Below are 20,518 nucleotides of genomic sequence, written 5' to 3'. Positions count from 1 at the left end.
GTGGGCCAGGAAGGTTTGTCACCTTTGATGGCATCAGCACCAAATGGCAGTTTGGACCACTAGTCTTGTTTTATTTTCATAAATAGACAATTACAGTATATGTGTTAATAATTTCTGTTAAGAGCATTGCTTTAAAGCATGCAGAACCAGACTATATTCAAGTTGCATTAGTGTAGTCATATCAACAGGAATGTTCTGTACACATGTTCCTGAGACACATTACACATTACACTTTATACTCAAAGCAATAAGCATTGCATGGCTCAATCATTTCTTAAAGCAAAATGGGTCCCTTGAAATGATTTAATCATTTATTGTGACTTTGGCAGGGACTCCTCTGGAATGGATGTTGAAATATGACTCAGTTCCAGATGACCTTTGTAAACCATGCAGAAAACAAATGTCCTGTGTTGCTTGTTTATTGGTACCAGGGTCCCTGATACACAGTGCTCTCTGGCAGACAACCTGTCTGCTGATACCCTTCGACACTCCACCCCTCAGCCAGATGCCATCCCAGCTGGACTTGCTGGAGCAGCTGCTGAGGTCAGGCTGCCATCTGGTGGCAGGGAGAATGAGCAAACTGGATAATGAGCAGATGAGACATATCGCTCAGACACTGAAGGTGTCTTCAAGAGGAAATGAGAGGGTAAGAGGTTTGGCTTGGATAGAAGTTGCTTTAGAGCTCACTTTCATACAAATAGAGCAATCAGCAGTGGATTCCCCCCGCTCTCTCCTGTGCCTTTTTATAGATGGCTCATCTTTCCACGGCACCCTGTCTCATCATGGCTCTGCAAGGCGAAACGGTTGTGACCTGCTTCAGCTCGATCCTTGAGAGGTGTGAATAACTTGAACCTACTGTGCAAACATGTAGAATATTAACATAAAAATAACATTTTCCTTTTCCCTTCACTTTTCCTTACATTAGCATTTACATGGAGAGGCCAGACCTAGAAAAAGTGGGGGAAATGATCATCTACGCTGAGAGCGAGAAAGAGGTATATCAGAATTATAATTAATCTTTTCCTTCAAGGCCTTTACCCTGAATAGATTAACATGAATTGTGGATTTAGCTGCTGTGTTAAGATTTACTGAGTGGTCATGAAATATTGCTTGTTTATTGAGTCACCTTTGAGCTCATGTTGTGGTCTCTTCTCCAGGCCCAGCAGCTGATATGCTACCTGTTTGATTCTTTGTCACCTGAGAGCTGTCATACCATTGTGCCATGAAGTTCAAATGGAAGCATACATACAACACATTTTACAAACATTAAGCTCCACAAGTTTGCTTTTAATATGCGTACTATGAAAATGTAATTTAGAATTCCAGTTGTTTAGTAAAGCCTTGTTTTCGATAATATTAGTATTTATCATTTCACTGTGATGTAATGTTTTTCTTTTCCCTGAAAGTCACTTTTCCCCCTCTAGTGTCCACTTACATTTTGAGGCACAAGCAGTATTTTAACGAGTTTATTCTGTCAGTTGCATTTGAGACAAAGAGTATTCACACATTTCAGATGAAAAATTATTTTAATTCTCAAGATGATAAAAATAATTTTGTGAACTCTGTAAACCATTGCATAACTGTAGTGTAACAATTTAACAAGTGTTAACAAACTAGTAATACACTACAGAAAATATGCGGTACACAATCCTCAATGTAGAAAAGAAAAATCTAGTGTTCTAAGACTTGCACCTATTTTTGTGTTCACAACACAAAAAATACGAATATACCAACAGAATTATCAGTAGAGAATTTCCTACATACCCATACAGCTTGTCACAAAATAAGGGACATGTTTTTTATAATCTATAAATAATGTCTAAACCCACTGACGTTAAGCAAATAAATCCATGAAATGCAGTTTCCTCAGATTTAACACACTCTATTAAATCACTGTATCACCCTGAGAAAAACACATTTCTTTCCTTATATATCCACATTATGCTGACAAATAGAAACTTGAAAACTTGCATTTGTTTTAGTTCTAATAAATTTTATTGAATAGCAGTTCACAACTAGATGCTACATCATAATGAATTAACTGCGCTCCATAATATCCAGTGACCTATTCATTGAATATCTAATTTAGAACAATACATTCAATATTTCAGGGCTTAAATGTTAAAATAACATTTCTACTGAAATTTTCTAAAGTATATGGAACAACTGGTTCCACATTCAGATTATTTACTTTTGACAACACTTGTTGTACTAGTATTTTACTTAATTTGAACAGCTCCATACATCTTACTCATATACATGTACAAGATTGCATAAATCTTCAGGCTCCATTTTCATAATATTAAAAACAAAAAGACAACACAACAACTAACAATAATGCAAAATAGATTAAACTATTCCAATGCAGAGCATAATGATACATCTATTACAGTTCATTTACAAGATTCTTCCTATTTGGTGCTTTTCCTCATAAACAATTGAGTTTTTGGTGCCAAATGACTAATTGAGATCAAAACTGTGTATTCAGTGGTTAAATATTGCTGTTTTTTTTAATGGTATGGCAAATACAGACTGAAACAGACAATTATCAGTCAGTTATAACCTTTGCTTCCCGCTGCTGAACTTGTGAAATAAATGTTAGCCTTTTTTTCCTTTCAGCTCAAGTGGCCTGAATGTGCAGGGTCATTTAGCAATCACATTGTGGTCCACAAAGATATTGTAAGGCACTGGAATTTTGATTCTAATTAAACATGTTATATTTTGTCATCTGACTGAGAGCAAACACTCTCAGAGAAATATTCTAAATACCAAACAACATCATGTAATTATTAAAGGCACACATGTACTTGAAAGTGTAATTGGTCAGCTAGAGATAAATTTCACAAATATCAAGAAAGGTAAAGAAATGCAAGCTGTGTTTACCAAGTGAATGTTTGTTTCATTTCGTTTTAGAAAACTTGAATTGGGGGGAGCAGACCACTAGAGAGGCCGAAGGCCAACAACAACTTATCATAACAACAACTCAGTTTTAATTTTGTCTGTATCTGCCATAAATGTTTGTCACAATCATCATCTGTCCCCTGTAATTTTACAAAAAAAAAACAAAAACAAAACCCTAATTTGGACCGCAGCTTTAAGAAATAGAAAACAAAGAGTCAGATAGAAAGAAAGCACCTTACAGTCACTGCAGGCCTATCATAACAGCATATAATGCATAACCATCAATTTCCAGACTGATTGAGATGTAATTAAGGAAAAAAAAAAAACCCCAACAACTTCAGAACAGTAGTTGTAGTGAAGTTTATATGGCCACTTCAGAAGCACAAATGTCACACCTTTGACATTCCTTCACTGTAGACAACAATTAAACTGACACTGAATCCTCGCTTAAGGTCAGCATGTGCTAGCCAGTATTGCACAAACCTGCCATAAACGTCAATGTATACTTAACACAAAATCAAATATACAAATACACATTTTGTAAGGATCTGACCCATGCATTTTTGATCATTTGTGTATCAACTCACTATAGCTAACTTTAGATAGAAAAAGATGCCATTAATTACTGTTAATGAACATATCTATTTAAGGTACTAGGTGATTACTTTTTAAACTCAATTTAGTTACTGAAATAAAACGAATGATGAAATGTAGTACAAAAGAAATAACAACAGTACAGGTCTTTGGTAAAACTGCAAAAAATGGGCTCAAGTCCATTAATGTTGTAAGCAAAATCCATTAGCATAGTCCTGTTGTTTAGTCACAAAGGATATATGTCCTACTGAATGAAATATCAAAGCAAAAATCCAGCCAAAAACAGAATTCCTGCCACTCGCAATGCTGGACTCAGTTCATCTGGATGGTCTCGGTGCTCTGACGTGACATTTTTAACTTTGGGAAAGACGAGGCTCTGCTCACAACTACAGGCCGATCTGTCCGAGAGCAATAGTTTGAATTCTGTTCAAGGGTAAATTTTCCCTTTAGAATACATATTTGGACAGCTACTAGAACACCACTTTGGTTCATTTTTAGATGATCACACTAGACATCATTAATTTAGTTGGCTTCACAGGCAAATCAACATAGACTAGAGGACCCTGTGAAATTAGCTGCATCATACACTGCTACCCAGTGTATGGGTAAAAAGAAATGCAACAGAAATACATTAACCTTCAATCAATTAAAAAAAGGGACAATCTACAGCAGTGCAGGTCTGTGACATCATTCTAAGTGATATAAAAGTACTGAAACTTGGACTCAAATGCATTTACAAATGAATAAGTCAATCAAATTAAGATTTAGTCAAGTTAGATACAGAAGACAGATTATTTCATAGTTTCTGAAATCTGAGCTGTGGATGCACAACAACATTCAAACATCTAAATGTATAACAAGAAACTACATTAATACCTTTTCCAGTAGCAGCGAAGCTTGCAGAAGTTATTAAGCCTTTACTACACTAAAAATAAGTCAATACAAATATTCTGGCAGTGTGACACAGTGCGAACTTTTTTTTTTCTTTTTTTGTAGCTGGTTAATAAATCGCATAACATGCAATACCAGAAGTGTTTAGGCTGCCATTTATGCTGTAATATAATCATGAAAACACTAAAATACCATAACCTTTCTTGATATTTTTCCTCTGAGTTGCTTAATTGTCATTTATGTGAATGTAAACAATGCATCTTCCCATATTTATAAGTAGCAAAAGGTGTACCTGGAGATACATGATTTTCTATTGAATTTAAAGCAAGAATAAAAAGATTTTTTTTTTTAACACAGTAGAAGGTCATTTCAATTAGAGGAACCTAAGCACAAGTCCTATGCAAAATCCAACTTACAAGCTAACTACAGATTCTTCAATCACTGCAGAATTATTACAATGAAACAAAGTTGCAGAACTGTTTAAAAAGCATTTTTATAGGTTGCTTTACAAATTCATGTGTCCTCTGTTTGCATACTCCCAAAATGTTAAATTGAAAAACCTAATTTCAAAGACTGAAGCTGCACCAAAAGAGCACCATGACCAGGGAATGAGTGGGTGGGTAGTTGGAGGGGAGAGTGGAGGTTCATTTCTAAGGTTGAAGTCAGGACACAGGCACTGACAATGTTTGTTTTCAATTATCTTCCGCAGAAATACTTTATGGGATTGGGCCAAACACACTGGCATATATTTCTATGTACATATATAGTCATTAACATGTCAATGCTTCTGCAAAGTTAAACAAGACACATTATGCAGAAACCTGTGCACAAGCTTCAACTACTTGTGTTTGCTCTGACAATTCTATACATAACCTTTTCAACTAAGGCAAGGCACTTTCGAGTTAGAGGCCGATATGTTCTAGACAAGGTCAAGAGGCTAGATTCCTACAAAAATCACCATTTCAGGCTTTTAGTAAATACAATACATGCTTCTCTAATGGCTAGGCTATATAAATCTCTACAAAACAAAATTAACTGATTGAATAACAGCCTTAACATGTAGCATGTGCCTTACCGATATTACAGCTGCTGGTTATGCCTAAAATGCATTTTAAATTTGCACTTATTTGATTTTAAATTTTATAAATCTAACTATGAAAGTAGAAACTATTAAGTACTTTTCTATGAAATCTTAATAATATGTAGAACCATGCCATGACTTAACAATAGGAAACATGAAATATTCAAATGATGTTTCACAGTATACATAAAAGCTTCAGACATTAGCTTATATAGAAAAAAAATTATAAATCTAAAAAAGACACAAAAGAATACCTACAAAGCAGCTTAAAGCAAATTTCTATATACCCTTTAATAAAGTCCCAGGTCAACAAAGTGCTTAAGTAAGAAATCAAACTTCTTCAGAAAGTTGGTCAAAATAATGATGCTTGACTGGTTTCATTGAAAAAAAATTGCTGTTGAAATTTGTGGTTTAAGAACTTGTGACTTTACTTAAAGAGGAACACTTTCTGTAAAAGGCGTTGTTTACTTTTTTAATCTGGTTCAGCCTCATGGGATGTGAAACATTTTACAAATCTACAAATTCAGTTTCTATTGTTAGACAACAATTTGGTCCATGATTTCCAGTTTTTCATCAATTACTCCCCATGATGTTAAATGCAAGAATTTAAGTGTGTATTCACTCCCCAGAGCATGGAGCTTCTAAGCCTTTAAGCACTCTCCTGTACAATGAAGATGATAAGCAACCGATTTCACTCATCAGTTTTGGAAGCTCCATGCTCTGTGAATGGTGCACATGTTTTCTTCTGGAATTCAAGATTGACTAAAATGAAATAAATATGTCTGAATGAAGTATCAGTCACATTCAGGTTATCGGCTGCCTGGTTTGTTGAAATGTTCCTCTTTATTTAAAGAAAAATCAGCTTTTAGTTTTGCACATTTTATGTCGTCACCGTACTATTTTCAACATTTACACAGTGATTTCCTTGCATTTAAGATCCCAACCTGGAAAGCCTATGGCACAAGCTATTGTGGTCAAATATCAACAATAGCTGTCTATATTTCTGCATCACTGTGTGGGATTGTTTTGATCCACAATGGGAAACCTTTAATGTTCAAATTCCCCTGTGGAGGTCTGCAGGCTACAGGGCAACTGCCTGCAACATTTCCCACCCTCAGAATGACTGAAAAATAACCTAATGACCTATAGTATGACAAGGACAATGTTTATTTTATATGTGTTTTTAAAACTATAATTTATCTATTTTCAGTTAAGATATAACATTAAAGTTACAGTGAGTAAGTTTTCTTTCTCCAAATACAAGCATCCATGATGACTTTACTCACATTCCCACAGTATTTTCTATAAAGTTGGGGTTGAAATGCATTCAAATTCGCTCTGGGTGGATTTTAAGTGCATTAAGTCGAGAAGAAGCAGCCTCAGGAGATCAGAGATTTATCCACACTAATTCCAAAGTACAGTGAAGTTATTCGAATCCATAAAGAGAAAAACATGGGGGCGGAAATACAAACTCACAGTCGTTAATGTCTTTGTGTACACAGCTTTTAACAAAGTCAATTGGTCCTATTTGCGTGTCTTTAAATCTGTACTTTGATGTTTACTGTGAGAGCAGTTTGTTAGGTTGGCAATGGCTGTATAATATATTCATAACAAAGTGTAAACAAACTGATTTATGTCCTTTAGAATGTCTGAATCATGACTGAAGAGTGGCGGAGCGGCATCGCGAGTTAATTTAATATTCTAATCTGAGTGCTATCTGGTTGACGAAGTTAATGTGCACATAAAATGAGCAAAAACCATAATGATTGAATCCCCTGTACACAATCTGATTCATAATACTATTTGTTTTGTCAGTCAAACATCATTTTATTCTAAATTAATTCAATAACTGTATGAAACAGACATTGCTATTTAGAAAATGTAATATCTACTAGTAGTTTTTCAAGGGGCTAAATCTTTAAATAGTACCTTGAGTAATTGTACATCACCACTTCAATATTTTTGTTCTACAGTAGGGACATTCTGTTTTACTAGGTGCACAGTTCTCACATAGTACATAATGTTGGCAAGGCTGCAGAACAATGCAACGATCATGCTTTTGGCAAACTATACATTTCTTTGACTGAAGCTGATATATTACCTGTTGGGGAAGAAAAGAACGAACATCAGCCGCAACTTAAAAATACAGTTCATGCAGACTTTTCAAATAAGCATGCTTGATGGCAAAACGGAGATCTGAATGCTAGCCTGATAAAGCGTTTTAAAACTACGTACATGCTACAAATGAAATGCTGTGTGTGATCTAGTCTTTCTTACCCCATCTATAAGGTCTAGGTCATTACGCAGCTGACTCTGGATGGAGTGAAGCTTTGACAAGGGGAGCTGGTCCAGCTCTCCGTAGCTACGTAGAAGAGGGGTTCCAGGGGTGCGACAAAGCACATCAAAGTCCCCTTGGAGCTCTTTCAGCTTGCGCTCCGTTTCCTCCCATTTCTGTTCTGCCAGCTGCCGCTCTGCCTCGGCCGTTTTCGCTTGTTCCTTTGCTTCGTGAGCGTCTTTCTGGCAAGCTTCACAGGCCTGGAACAAAGTTGAGACTTGTGATTAAAAAAACAAAACAAAAACAAAAACTATGTTAAGGGAAATTGCTCTGATACACTAACACATGTATTGTAATAAGAGCTCATTTATAACACTGACTTGTTTGACCTGATGCCAGGCCTCCTCCCATTGTTTGATCTTCTTCTTGGCCTCGTCCAGCTCTCTAAAAAGGCGAGCCAGATCAGCACTGCTGGTGGTGGAGGTTAGGCTGCTGAAAACTGGAGATGGACTCGGTGAGAAGTTGCCACTTACAAAGTCCCAAATGTTGCTAGCCCCTCCATTCAAGCCTAGGTGAGTGATGTGTGAAAATCAAAAGACCAAGCATAAAAGTGAGAAGTGAGTTGTAGCTCTGTGTGTAACTGGGAAATTTCACTTAAGAGCAACCAATAAGTCTGAGATTGAGACTGAATGTCTGACGCTATCAGCTTACCCAAAGAGTTCTGGGAGGAGGAGGTGGGTGTTCCCAGCAGGCCATGCTCTTGCTTGGCTAAAATGTTCGAAGGTTGATTTTGCTGCGATACTGCCCCGGACAGCAGGGACTGCGAAAGAGACTGGGACAGGGAGCTTAGCGGGGAGGTGGAGAGTGATGACGAGGAATTAAAAGAGGACGATCGCGCCAGGGAGCCTGGAATGTTAACTGGAGCAGATCCACCTAGTACCCTTTGACCTGCGGGGACAGTAAAGAAGGGTTTAATACAATAACCATTTGTGATCAACTGGTCAAACAAAAGTACTTTAACAAACTAGGTGTCCTTACTTGCCAGCCCTACATTGCTGTCTTGTTCCTCCAGCTCCTTATCAAGAGATGCAACATTAATGTCACTAAAGTTGAGGTCCAAAGCAGATCCTAAGGGAAAACATAACACATCTAGCTGACATTTGACGACAAAATACAGAGTGGCAATAGTCAGCTGAACTGATTTCAGTGGACTTTACATCCACATACCTATGACAGACTCCACTGTGTTGCTCCCTGGATAGAAAGGAGTAGCTTTTGCATTCATAGTTGATAAGGTGGTGGGTGAAGAACTTTCTGAGCCAATACTAGAGGCCAAGCTGGATGTTATACTGGAGGTAAAGCTTGATGCCAAAGGGTTCACCGCATGGAACACACTATTTTGTGCCTTAAAAAAAACAACAACACAGAAGCCATTTGTTTAATTCCCACTCTTGTTAAATTAAATTAAATAAATGCATTACATATTATGTAAGCTATCACCACAAAGTAACCAATTTTAACACACACCTGTTTTTCTTGGTCCATCAATTTCTGATCCATTTGCCCCTTGTTCTTAATCTAGAAATAATCAAATTACACAAAAACAGCACATTTCAGAGGTAAAGCTCTACATCCAGAAAGCTGATTACAATTAAAAGGACATTTCTTCACAACAGTTAGCCACAGGCTGACAAAGATAAAAGAGCCTATTTTAAACTGCTTGCCTAAACTGTTTTTTGCTTTCCCCATGCTTTGAAGCAGGGTTTAATACTGCCAATTTCCAGTAGCTCTTGTCATTTGTCAAGATTACTGTGGTAACTGTTGAGTGAATTATTGATCAGAATCAGAGGTGTGTGAACTGATCATGTAACTAGACTCTGCCACTTGTAGCTCTAGGATGCATTCAAACAATTATATCTGGGATGATAAAGATAGACATTAAAATCAACCTAAAGGGACTTTTTTTTAGCATACAATTATAAATTGCTTGGTTGCATATGCAGAATCTATTCAAAATCCCACAGTGATTATGAATATTGCTCAGTAATAGTTTGTTGTCAAAAAATCCAGGTTTTAACTCATTACTTGATAACTTTCTGTCACCAAGTGACAAGATACTAGACAAATTTTGTTTGAGAGAATGCCCAACACATTAAATGACCGAAAAACTAAGGCATAAAAACGGTGCAATTCATGGGGAAAAGGCTCAAAATGATAAAATGAAAATGGCATGGCCGAAAATGGATGAGACACAAATAAAACAGCGATTCAAAATGATTGGCAGTGATACATTGAGTGCAAAGCCCTATGTTGTCTGTGTGTGTTCCTAAAGATAAGAGAGCAGTCTGTGTACCTGATCCTCACGTTCAAAGCCCGGAGCTTTAGGATAGTTAGACGTCAGAGATGAGACACTGGATGTGGTGGACTCTGAACATAAACTACTATTAGTTAAGGATTTGGGCCTGCTGATGGATCCCACTGGGGATAACAAACTGTCGCTTCCTGAGCTTGGAGTTACAGTTGAGCTATTAGAACATGAAACCTGAGAAAGAGAAGTGAACATGATCTTAACAAAATAATGATCAAAATAGATTCAGAAAAGGAATAAAACAATTACTCTAAATGGACTATGAAGTCAGTGATCTATCATAGACTGACAAAGCAGCAACAAATGAAGTAAATAAATTGCTTCTATTAGTTTAAAACGATGTAGTAATGAGGAGTACGAAGAAGTAAAAGAAAACAGTAATAATGACAAATCAATGTGCAAAAAACATGCCAACAGAAAAATGAGGGCATCTTGACACATAAATTGCCGCCTTGCATCCCTTGAACTGTGATTTAGGTAGCTACAAAAGCAGGCATCCATTAAATTTGAAGACATTTGCCTCCTCTTGAACTCTAACACCCTGGTGGAGTTGATTCTTTAAATTTCCAACTTAAGGACTGACACAGCAACAAACAAAACATACACTTCCTACTTGTCCGTTGCTACTGGTTGCGTTGGTGGTGGAGTTGCCTCCACTGTTCCACTCACTGACTGGACACTCTGAATACTGCTGAGAGCCCAGCTGGGACTGTGAACTTGACTGTATCACTGTTAGCAATGAGCTCATGGTCTCTTCTGTAGAGGGAATTCCTGAAAGGATCAAGGTAAACATCACATCGTCATATAAGATGTAAACAACCAGGTAGCCAACAGCTAATTAACATTCTTTGCGGCGATGTTTAAATCAATCAGAAGGTGCATATTTAAAATTAAAATGTCCTCACAAGTGTTAATGTAAAATCCTTAGCTCAAAAAAGTACAACAAATATCATAGATTAGGAATTCCCAACAGTATTTAGAAAAAATTTTTACTTACTTTCTACATGTGCAAAAGCACAAAACGGTCCTCTGGGACAGTATCCAGTCTGCCGCATATCATTGCATTTGGTAGATTTGTAGATCTTAGAGAAAGACAAACACATCACCAGTGAGGGACAAAGATACAATGTCTGCCCTCAGAAAAACTAAAAGGCCACTGTGTTGCATGCGTGAAGCTACAATGTCATTAACGAAACAATAAAACCTCATAAACATATATTTTCAACTTGCAGCAAGATTATACAGTTAAAACACATACACATTTCTCACATTATGTATTTGTGGTTGTTTTGGTGGGTAGCCAACGCTGTTAATATATGTATATAGGTAGTGCCAATAGGGCGGCTTTACATTAAAATGCTTTTGAATGGTGGATTGAATGGGGATTTAATTCATCTCTGCCGTAATAGCCTGTATATATCAGGCTGCATGTGCAGAAGTCCAATCCGCAACAATACAGTTCACTTAACAAAAAAGAAATACATTTATATAAAGATGTGATAATAGTAATAATCTGACAATGCACTATAAGAGTTAATAAAAGCTAGGAATCTAGTGTCCACTTGTTAATTTTCAGAAAAAACAAATTCACTCACCTCTGGGTGAAACTGCTGTTCAGTGCGAGAGTGACAATACTGGCAACTGTCTCCACTGTCACACTTCGAGGGCTCGCCCCATTCGTCCCCATGTTTCACATTAGGACAAGGAGTTGACCTGCATTCAGACAGTCAGAACCTTTATCACACTACAATTACACAATTTAAAACCATTTGTTATTTTCACTCAAACAGAGTCATATCTTACCGATATTTGAACTTTCTAGGATTCCGTCTTCGATCTCTACTGTTGTGGTAGTGGGGGCAAGCATAGCCCTGTCTGCATAGTCTTGGGGGCTTAGTACACTGATCTGTTTTATAGTTGGCTAAAACAAAGTTGGTGTCTGCAAAAAAGCATTAATGTCATTTTGTTTTTTATTTCGCAGGAAATTAAAACACGTGTTAGTTGCATGAGCCCAATATTATCAGAGTGGGGGTTACTCACCTTGCCACCGGGGGTCTTCTGTTAGAGTTTTCTCAATCATAGCTTGGCTGGCTAATACACCAGGCTGCAGATCAGGAATACCTTCCCCAGATCCCAACTGTCCATTCTGAAGAGCCTCTTGTGCTTGAATCTCTCTGTGCACATAAAATGTGTGTTATTGTTATTATTCAGAAAGTAAAAAATCTTGGTTGAATACCCTTAAACTGAAACAGAAAATAATCTTGAAATATTATCTAAAAACAAAGAAAAACAAATAAGATAATGTAATAATCACACAGAGGTTTTTCAATTTAACTCCTGAATTTTCACTTTAGTAATAATTTTGATCAGGACACCTGTTGTTTAAAGTCTTCACTCAGACTTTCTGCAGCACCTCGCTCAACAAAACATGTTTATTTAGTATCAGGTGTTTGTACTTTCTATGACTCACTGAGTCGAGCCCTAAAAAATGAGTTACAAACCAAACCATTACACCCCTACATTATAGGTATTATGTTTACATTATGTCTAAATTGACTAATTTGCTCGTTCCACTGTGAGGTTTGTGAGTGAAAAGTTTGGCAGGAAAGAGAGAAGCCACTATTTGCTTTGTATGTCACCTGATATCATAGACTGGAGGTCGGAGATCATGTGGCCCGTGAGCAAAAGCACAGTGGAGGCCATTCTTCACACAGTGCCCTCGAGCATCTGTCTCATGGATACAAGTGCCAGTCTTGTAATAGCGTAGATGGTACTTGCGCTCTGTGTCACCAGTGGTCCGGTGTAAGTAAGGACAGCTAAGGAAGGAAGGACACATTGAAATATTTTATCAGTTGAACTGGATAAAACATCTAAATGATTATGAGTTGGCATGACATCAAAATAATGCACAAAAAGTACAGCCAAAACCTCAAATGTGTCCAAAATAAACATAGAATATAGCACAAATGTGTTTTAAACTGTATGATCTTCCATCAAGTTCATGATATAATCATAGAAAACAACTTTAAGATTCTATGATACTAAACTGCAATAAAAAGAGGGATTTCTTATAGTTGCACACCTCTTTAATCAGGAGAAAGATTCTACTGTGAATACACGACTGACACAGCAGCAATGTCTTAAGAATGTGTGGCCAATAGGCTTCTTGAATAAACCAATTTTTTCTTTCTTGAGTAGCAACAGTTGCTATAGCAACACATAAGGTCATACAAAAATAGCTGCCATTGGCAGAGGAGGAATTCTAAGGATTGTAGTCTTTCATTTTCCATCAGCTTAATGATCTTACTTCTTTTTTTATTTCTATGTGGGGCTCAATTAAATGCTGTGCCATCTTTAATTTCCTGTTACATAGAAAGACTGCTGTATTTATGTACTACCTGCTACAAATTAAAGGGCAAAGGCATGGTCACCCCCTTTTGAGAATTCGCAGATCTGGTTATTGTGCGACTAGACAGTTTATTCAATATGTATGAAAATTCTTGACTCCTCTAAAAGCCACAAGCCTGTCACAAAATGTTAAGAGACTGTTTTTGCCCTGTGATGACAAAATGATGCTATATGCAAAACAATGCAGACTATATGGTCACAAACAATGAAAACACAAACAAAATCAGTATCTTATTGTAGGTACACTATGGGCAACTTATATTTTTGAAAATGGAAAATATGTTTATGCATCGATTCATGTTTCCATTGGCTGAAATTAATAGTAACAATGGTGAATATAATGCTAGAGGGCACCCAGAGGTGACCTGTCAAACAGCTTTAACCAAAGACAGGTGCAGTCATCACAAATGTTTAAGTTGGAACATACTCTACATAGAAAATGCATGCAGCAACACAAAGGGCAAAGAATTGCATCTGTAAGATGTTGCCAACATCTGCTGCAACATCATACTTTTCAGAAATAAATGATAAATTCTGACTTAACAGCTACCAACCAAATGCCATTTTTATGTTTAAATACATCAATTACAAAACAACAATCATATTCATCATATTGCACTCCTCATTTGTGCAAAGAATACACAGTTTTCCATGTCATCGCTAGTGCACTCTTTTCAGTGACATTTTTTATTACAAAAGCACACAATCCTTTCTTGGCAGTCATTAAAAGACAAACAGCTCCTGCATTGTATTGGATTCTATAACTAAACTGGCAGTTTATAACCTCTGTTCAGGCCCAGCTGAGCTCATGAGTACATATGCCATTACATAGATTGCTTACTTATCCTACACACTAGTGTTACTGTAGCAAGCTGTTGAAATTAAGAAAAGGTTTAATCGATAAGAATGTCTCTCAAAATGTGCAAACATAGCAAAAACAAGTTTTCAGACCCCTTCTAACATCACTAAAGAACACTTAGCTACACATCCTCCTCATTGGTCTGTAAATTAAGTTTTTTCAGTCACTAAGTGGAGCAGTGAAGTACTAATTTGAGAAAGAAACCAGAGGTATGTCAACACAATTCTTCCCCATGAAGACACACCAAAGCCCAAAGCCATTTATGGATAGCTGAAGGAAACACAATTTATCTACCACAGATGGCAAAGGTATCAGTTTGATCCAAGTTCTGACTTGTTTCATAAAGCTGCAATGGCCACCATCCCAAACATGTCAACAAAACATAAGTCACAGCTGCATCATGACACACTAGCAATTTCATGAAGATGAAGAAACGCAATGACTGAAACGGGGACTTACTCATCCCCATCTGGGCAGATGCCTGTGGTCTCGTCGTATTTCGTGCAGTATACATCGGGGCTGTAGTTAAAAGTTCCGTCTCTTCTTCGTATGGGTCGTCTTCGCCGCTGGTTGAGAAAATGCCAATTAAAGCACGTAAAGGGTCTGTGCTGCGTACACTTGTGCTGGAGGAACAACGGGCACTGTTCTGTCCTGAACTCCTTCAAGTATCTGAAACAACAAGGAAATCAATCAAAACAATAGTAATAGGAACGTTTTTTAATGACAATTAACTAAGAAATACGTCGAAGGCAAGGAAAAAGTTCAGACAGTGAGGTGTTGTGTTATGTTGCTTAGCGTAGCTTTCTATATATTTTGGGTCACTAACGTAAGCTCGCTATTCACTGACACACACTACGCAAGTATTCCGACGTAAGGCATGTTCAAATAATATGAGCGTACGTCTATAAAAGTGCGTAGCAAGAGGGAACTCAAAATAAGGCCGAGCTATTTACAAGCAGACTGGTTAGCGAGTTCCTGGCTAACCGTTTAGCAGCCCGAGTTGACGGTTTAACGTCCAACGAATTGTTCAAAACAATTCCTCAACTCTGTAAAACAATTGTAAACGAATCCGTTAACGATTAGCTTGTCAATTAAGTGATTTAAGATGTCCGCGTTTCCTACAATAGCGCTGCTGTCGTTAGCGTGCAGTCGCTGTTTGCTATGTGACGTTAGGTAGTCACAAAGCCAGGAAAAGCACCATGTTTTTAACACACACACAAGAGTTGAGGAATGCAAGAAATGCAAACGCGCAAAGGTGCACGTGCATATAACGTTTTCGGAAACGAGCGATTTTCTTGTTTCTTCGCTGCAGCTTTACTCACGTATAGTGGGTAGGTTTCTCGGTTTGAGGGGACGCATTGGCCGCCGTTTTCGAAACCGACGGCATTTTCAGTCAAAACAATGAATTGCGCATGCGCTCGGATCTGTTGCTCGCGTGCATGCACGTCCGCCTGCACGCCAGCACTGCAAACACTGATGCAGGGGGCGCTGCAAAAACGACACAGCGTCAGACCTGGCTTCTGGTTTGTTATCTCTGTTTTTAGATTTGCTTATCTGTATTAATGCACATTCTACGTACTGTTTTATTGTTAGTAAATATACAAGAAATTTGATAAATAATTTCCCCATATTCATAAAAACTTGACAAATTGCGCGTTTCATTTCAAAGATTCTCGGAGACGCACCTAAATTTATGGACGGCATCTTCTAAAATAAGGCCTGGTCTGCAGGGCCGTATCCAGAATTTTAGGAATCCTAAGGTTATCAATGTCCCCCAACCCCCAACCCCCACCTCCATCAAACTTTTCAATGAGCCACCAAAAAGCTAGTCTGTTAATTTAATTTTCCTTAAACTATCTATTATCTATTCTATTATCTACAGTATAAATTTTGATCGAGAAATATGAAAATCCCATTCATTTATTTTATTTTTTAAAATCACATTTAAGATGATCAACTCTGCTCTTCAAGACAAAGGACTGGACACAGATGAAATGGCACCATTCAATTGTCACATTCTTAAAAAAGTGTAACTTTTAAATGAATTAATGGCCTTGCCCCAGAGAAGTTGAAACAGTAAGTGACTCTTGTCAGTCATATTTTTCAGTAATAGGCTCACAGTTATGGAATGCCTTGCCACCTGAATTAAAAACACAATTAGAAGTTTTCAACACACAAGTGAAACAGAGGCTTGAACAACAGCAAAGATGTGAATTTTTCGCCACTTAGGTTTTTACATTTTTGTTTCAGATGTTGTGTTATGATTTAGATAATAAATCATCAGAGATTCTCTGACTGTGCATTCAAATTTGAACACCTTACTTGTGAAAATCGCAGCTCTAAAGAAAGTGAAGTCGTGTGTGGTGGGTGAGATGTGAAAAACGTTGTGTTTTCTCTATGTGAGGCTCTCACGGGCAGTCATGTTGCCATCAGTCACACTTGTTCTCAAAACACTGCAACACAGGGTAGTGCTCTACCTTTTATCTCAGTGATCTACATCCATGAGGCCAATACACCACATACTGCATTTAGTATATGGGTGTGGGCTAAATGTAACCGATTTTACAACAATTTTATCTTATTTTTATGGTGATATATATATATATATATATATATATATATATATTTATTTATTTATTTCCAATGGCCTGAACCTAATATAATGGCAATAATCAATTTGATAGGGTCTGTTCATTATTACTGCTGCATGTCAAACTCCAATCCTTTTTCTTTCCTTCTGTATCTGGGAAGCCAATCTGTTCTGTTCAGCTCCTTTTTCCTGTAAGGGATTTTAATTTACAAATGCAATTATACGTCTAATCCATTATTCAGCTGATGAGGTCCACCGAGTGCACTGGCTCATAATTATGCATAAACCCTATCCAGTTGTAATTACTTTGATATACCCCACCCCCACTCATCTTGCAGCTGGACAATGTCCAGTTAGCTTTTTTTTACGTAAGAAACATTTTAAAGGGGCTCACCTTTATGTTGAATCATATTTTGATTGTTTTAAGCAGATCCACTCCAGCGGAGTGCAGATTATTATAAATTTCAGAAACTAGAATCCATACGTTGTTCTTTGTAGACTCAGACAACCTCAACTTGTCTGAGATGTCTTCAACAGTTGAAACTTAAGTCAGTCAATAAAGAATTGGAATCTTTGAAACTTTTTCATGCAATTTAGTCATCATCATTTGGCTGCGTGAACACTGTCATCTTCCCATGAAATACACTGTATACTGAAATACATTGTGTCGTGTTCTTTTACTGGATTGACTTTTTGCTCACAAATTCATTGTTTAATCCAGCATCGTCCAGAGGAAGTGTTGGATGTAAGCAAGGGGAAAAGTCACACCCTTTTTCCTTTCTGTGACGTCAGTCACCACAAACCTTTAACCTTACTTAGTAGTCTCAGCTGTACACACAGTCCACTGTCAACCTCTTCTCACAGCATCTCCAATGTGTTTATATGCATGTGAAAAGTGTGTATGTGTGATGTAAAGATGATCCTGAGCTTGGAGGGTCTTGGCTCTGGTATCTAGGTGTTGCTTGTTTATATCAATGAACTTGACAGCTCTCACTGCATTACTTGCCTGTGTTTCTAATTTTGATAGAGCCATGTGCTGGTGACAGAAGATTCTAGTCTTTACATGTGTCTAAATCCACATACAAAATACAAATATGTTGTATAAGCTATGCTTAAACCTGTCTGTGTCAGTGTTAAAAGTTAACATGCTGAATGCTTCTGGTATGGTAAGGATGTGGGACATAAATTGTGTAATGGAAACATCATGCAAAAACATCTTTAGTGTCATGTACCACAACAAGTTTTGCATTTTTGCAGACCTCTGATAAACAATCACTGAAACAATCCTCAGCTCCGCTTTCCCAGGCTGCTGGGACTGTTACAGCTGGAATAACAGTTTGTGGTTTGGACTCCTGTTTTTCCCAGTCACGCCATTATCTCTGCCTGCCTCATGCACAAACACAGGCCCACCGCAGGCTGGCAATACACAGATTTTATATATTGATGTACTGCACAATCCTCAATCTAGGCGTGATAGAATTTCCTGCTCACACCTGCTGTTGTTACGTAATACAGCCACCTCTTTATTCCTAATGCAAAGAAGCACCTGTTGTTCATGCAGTGTTTGTTTTTGCAAAATTGTAAATGGAATATTATATAAACCTTGTTATATTTCATAGTGCAGATAACTGTAAGCACTATTCAATTTAAGAAAACAGTGTAATATCACAGTACAGAGAAATAATTTCTATTTGCTCTGACAGATCTACAAAACAATTACTGGCTGTTAAACCTTATGGCAGGTTTCATTAAAACTTCTGCTATTGAGCTTATGATAGGATACAATTTTAAATTTCTGAACTGTGCCTGTGTATCCTGGTAATCTGCATTTTATTAACTTGAGATCAACATGTTAATGAGCATCTTTGTTCTGTATGAAAGCAAATTCTAAGAGCTGATATCCACACATGCAGTGATGGCCTTGAGACTGGTACTGAAAAATGTCTGTATCATGTTTGATTGTAGTATTTGTATTAACTGAATAAAACAAATGACTTGAATCAGTTCACAGATTAAAAAACAAGCCACAAATGTGCAGATGAAATAAGTCTCGCACAGAAAATTGATGAATTGTCACGCGCCCATTGCTTATATCCACGGTTGGCCATGCTGTTTATCAGAGTAATATATGTTAAAGATGGGTAAGAACAAAAGATTGAAGCAGCTCACATTGTCAAGATTGAATGATGTGTTTACTCAGTCTCATCTCCTGCTGGCAAAACAACACCTGCCTCTTTGCTCTGCCATCATACTAACGGGAACTGACAAGTGGGGCAATAACTCAGCCATGTTTGAAATGAGCACTCACTGATTCCTAGAAGCTCAGTCATCAGAATTTGGAGATTAATCCCAAAAAATGGTATTTTATATGTTCTTAATTCACCTCATAGTGTCAATGTGATCAAAACATAAATGGTGTGGCCATGTCATACTTGAAGACATGTGCAAAACTAGCTAGGCTTATTTTAAAAGTTGGTGTTTTTGTAATCAATGAAATAAATGTCTTGTCTTTAGAACCCATTAACAACTTCCACTTGTATTCCTGGAAAGTAAGACATGTTCCTTAGTTCTATAAAATGAAACAAATGTTGTTTGCATTGTCCAGCGAATGTTTAGCTATAGGCCTTTTCCTTCATAAGAAGAAGAACATTAGCTGAAACTCACAAAGCATGGGATTCAGTAATATCTTGAAGTCACTGCTAGTTGTGTCTGTTATATGTTGAGTTACTACTTGACAGAAAACAGCAGTCATTTTGTCAGGGCTTGTCATGGTGGTGTTGATGTGGATGGTGGGTATGCGCCAGTTTTTTTGGTAAATGCATCTTTTTCTTTTTCTATCATACAGGTGAAGGTACATGTGGGTTTGAACTGAAATGACCCGTCTCGTGCAGCTGAAACAGACAGCCTGATTACATCTGATGTGATGCAGTGTTTCCTCTATGCAGGATGCTTTAGCTGTGATGCAGCCATAGCTATTTCTGCAGGTTATCCCACATACCCAGAAAATGCTCTGGAAGATTTGTATCAAAGATCACACAATGTAAAAGTTTCCCCCATTGTCCTCACACAAAAGCTGGTCTCTTCTGAGACTCATCTATCCATTAGTTGCCTTTGCCCACTGGCTGTACTTCAAGGTGTAGATGCTGACATTTACCTCCTCGCTAGCAGTTCATTTAGCGCTGCCTTACTTGTCACCCAGCTAACTTTTTGAAGAAATAACACACCAAATACACTTAAAGAAAACAGTCAAACGTGCAGATAAACATGAAAATAGCTTTAAGTATTGTATGTGCATTGTTTTCTAGTTAAAGAGATGCACACATTGAGTCATTGCCATCCTCGTTTGAGTGTACATTCTTGGTGCTTTTGTGTTTTTGTTCAGAAAGTGAGCAGGTTAACTGAGACACTGATACAACTATGAGGCAGAGCGAAATAACAGATGAAAAAGCTGAGGTAATATTTCACACTGGGTGATATATCACTTTGATATGAAGAATTTCTAGCAAATTTTGTGCACACAGTTTCATAATACTTGTCCCTCCTCTTAACAG

The 20,518-nt window shown here is 37.4% G+C and overlaps 1 protein-coding gene across 3 annotated transcripts; it reads right to left on the bottom strand.

Annotated features, from left to right (window-relative positions):
- Positions 1 to 1,513: 1,513 nt before the first annotated feature.
- On the bottom strand, positions 1,514 to 15,764 carry unkl (unk like zinc finger). 3 transcript variants are annotated; one of them, XM_041956948.1, is made up of 16 exons: positions 15,700 to 15,764; positions 14,837 to 15,046; positions 12,750 to 12,926; positions 12,151 to 12,284; positions 11,914 to 12,049; positions 11,706 to 11,823; positions 11,108 to 11,192; positions 10,715 to 10,881; positions 10,096 to 10,284; positions 9,270 to 9,320; positions 8,970 to 9,147; positions 8,781 to 8,891; positions 8,454 to 8,690; positions 8,123 to 8,310; positions 7,745 to 8,002; positions 1,514 to 7,568 (listed from the first exon to the last, which is right to left on the bottom strand). In XM_041956948.1, the coding sequence occupies exons 1-16, from the start codon at positions 15,762 to 15,764 to the stop codon at positions 7,413 to 7,415; spliced, it is 2,460 nt and encodes an 819-aa protein (XP_041812882.1). In that variant the 3' UTR covers positions 1,514 to 7,412. The 3 variants fall into 3 exon arrangements, with proteins under 3 accessions (XP_041812882.1, XP_041812883.1, XP_041812884.1); XM_041956949.1 differs by having other exon boundaries at positions 8,781 to 8,870; XM_041956950.1 differs by lacking the exon at positions 10,096 to 10,284.
- Between the last annotated feature and the right edge of the window lie 4,754 nt (positions 15,765 to 20,518).

The sequence above is a fragment of the Chelmon rostratus genome, chromosome 17 (genome assembly GCF_017976325.1).
Source record: "Chelmon rostratus isolate fCheRos1 chromosome 17, fCheRos1.pri, whole genome shotgun sequence".
NCBI lineage: Eukaryota > Metazoa > Chordata > Actinopteri > Chaetodontiformes > Chaetodontidae > Chelmon > Chelmon rostratus.
The sequence above is the reverse complement of the archived record's forward strand: the minus strand, read 5'-3'. Positions and strand labels throughout refer to the sequence as shown.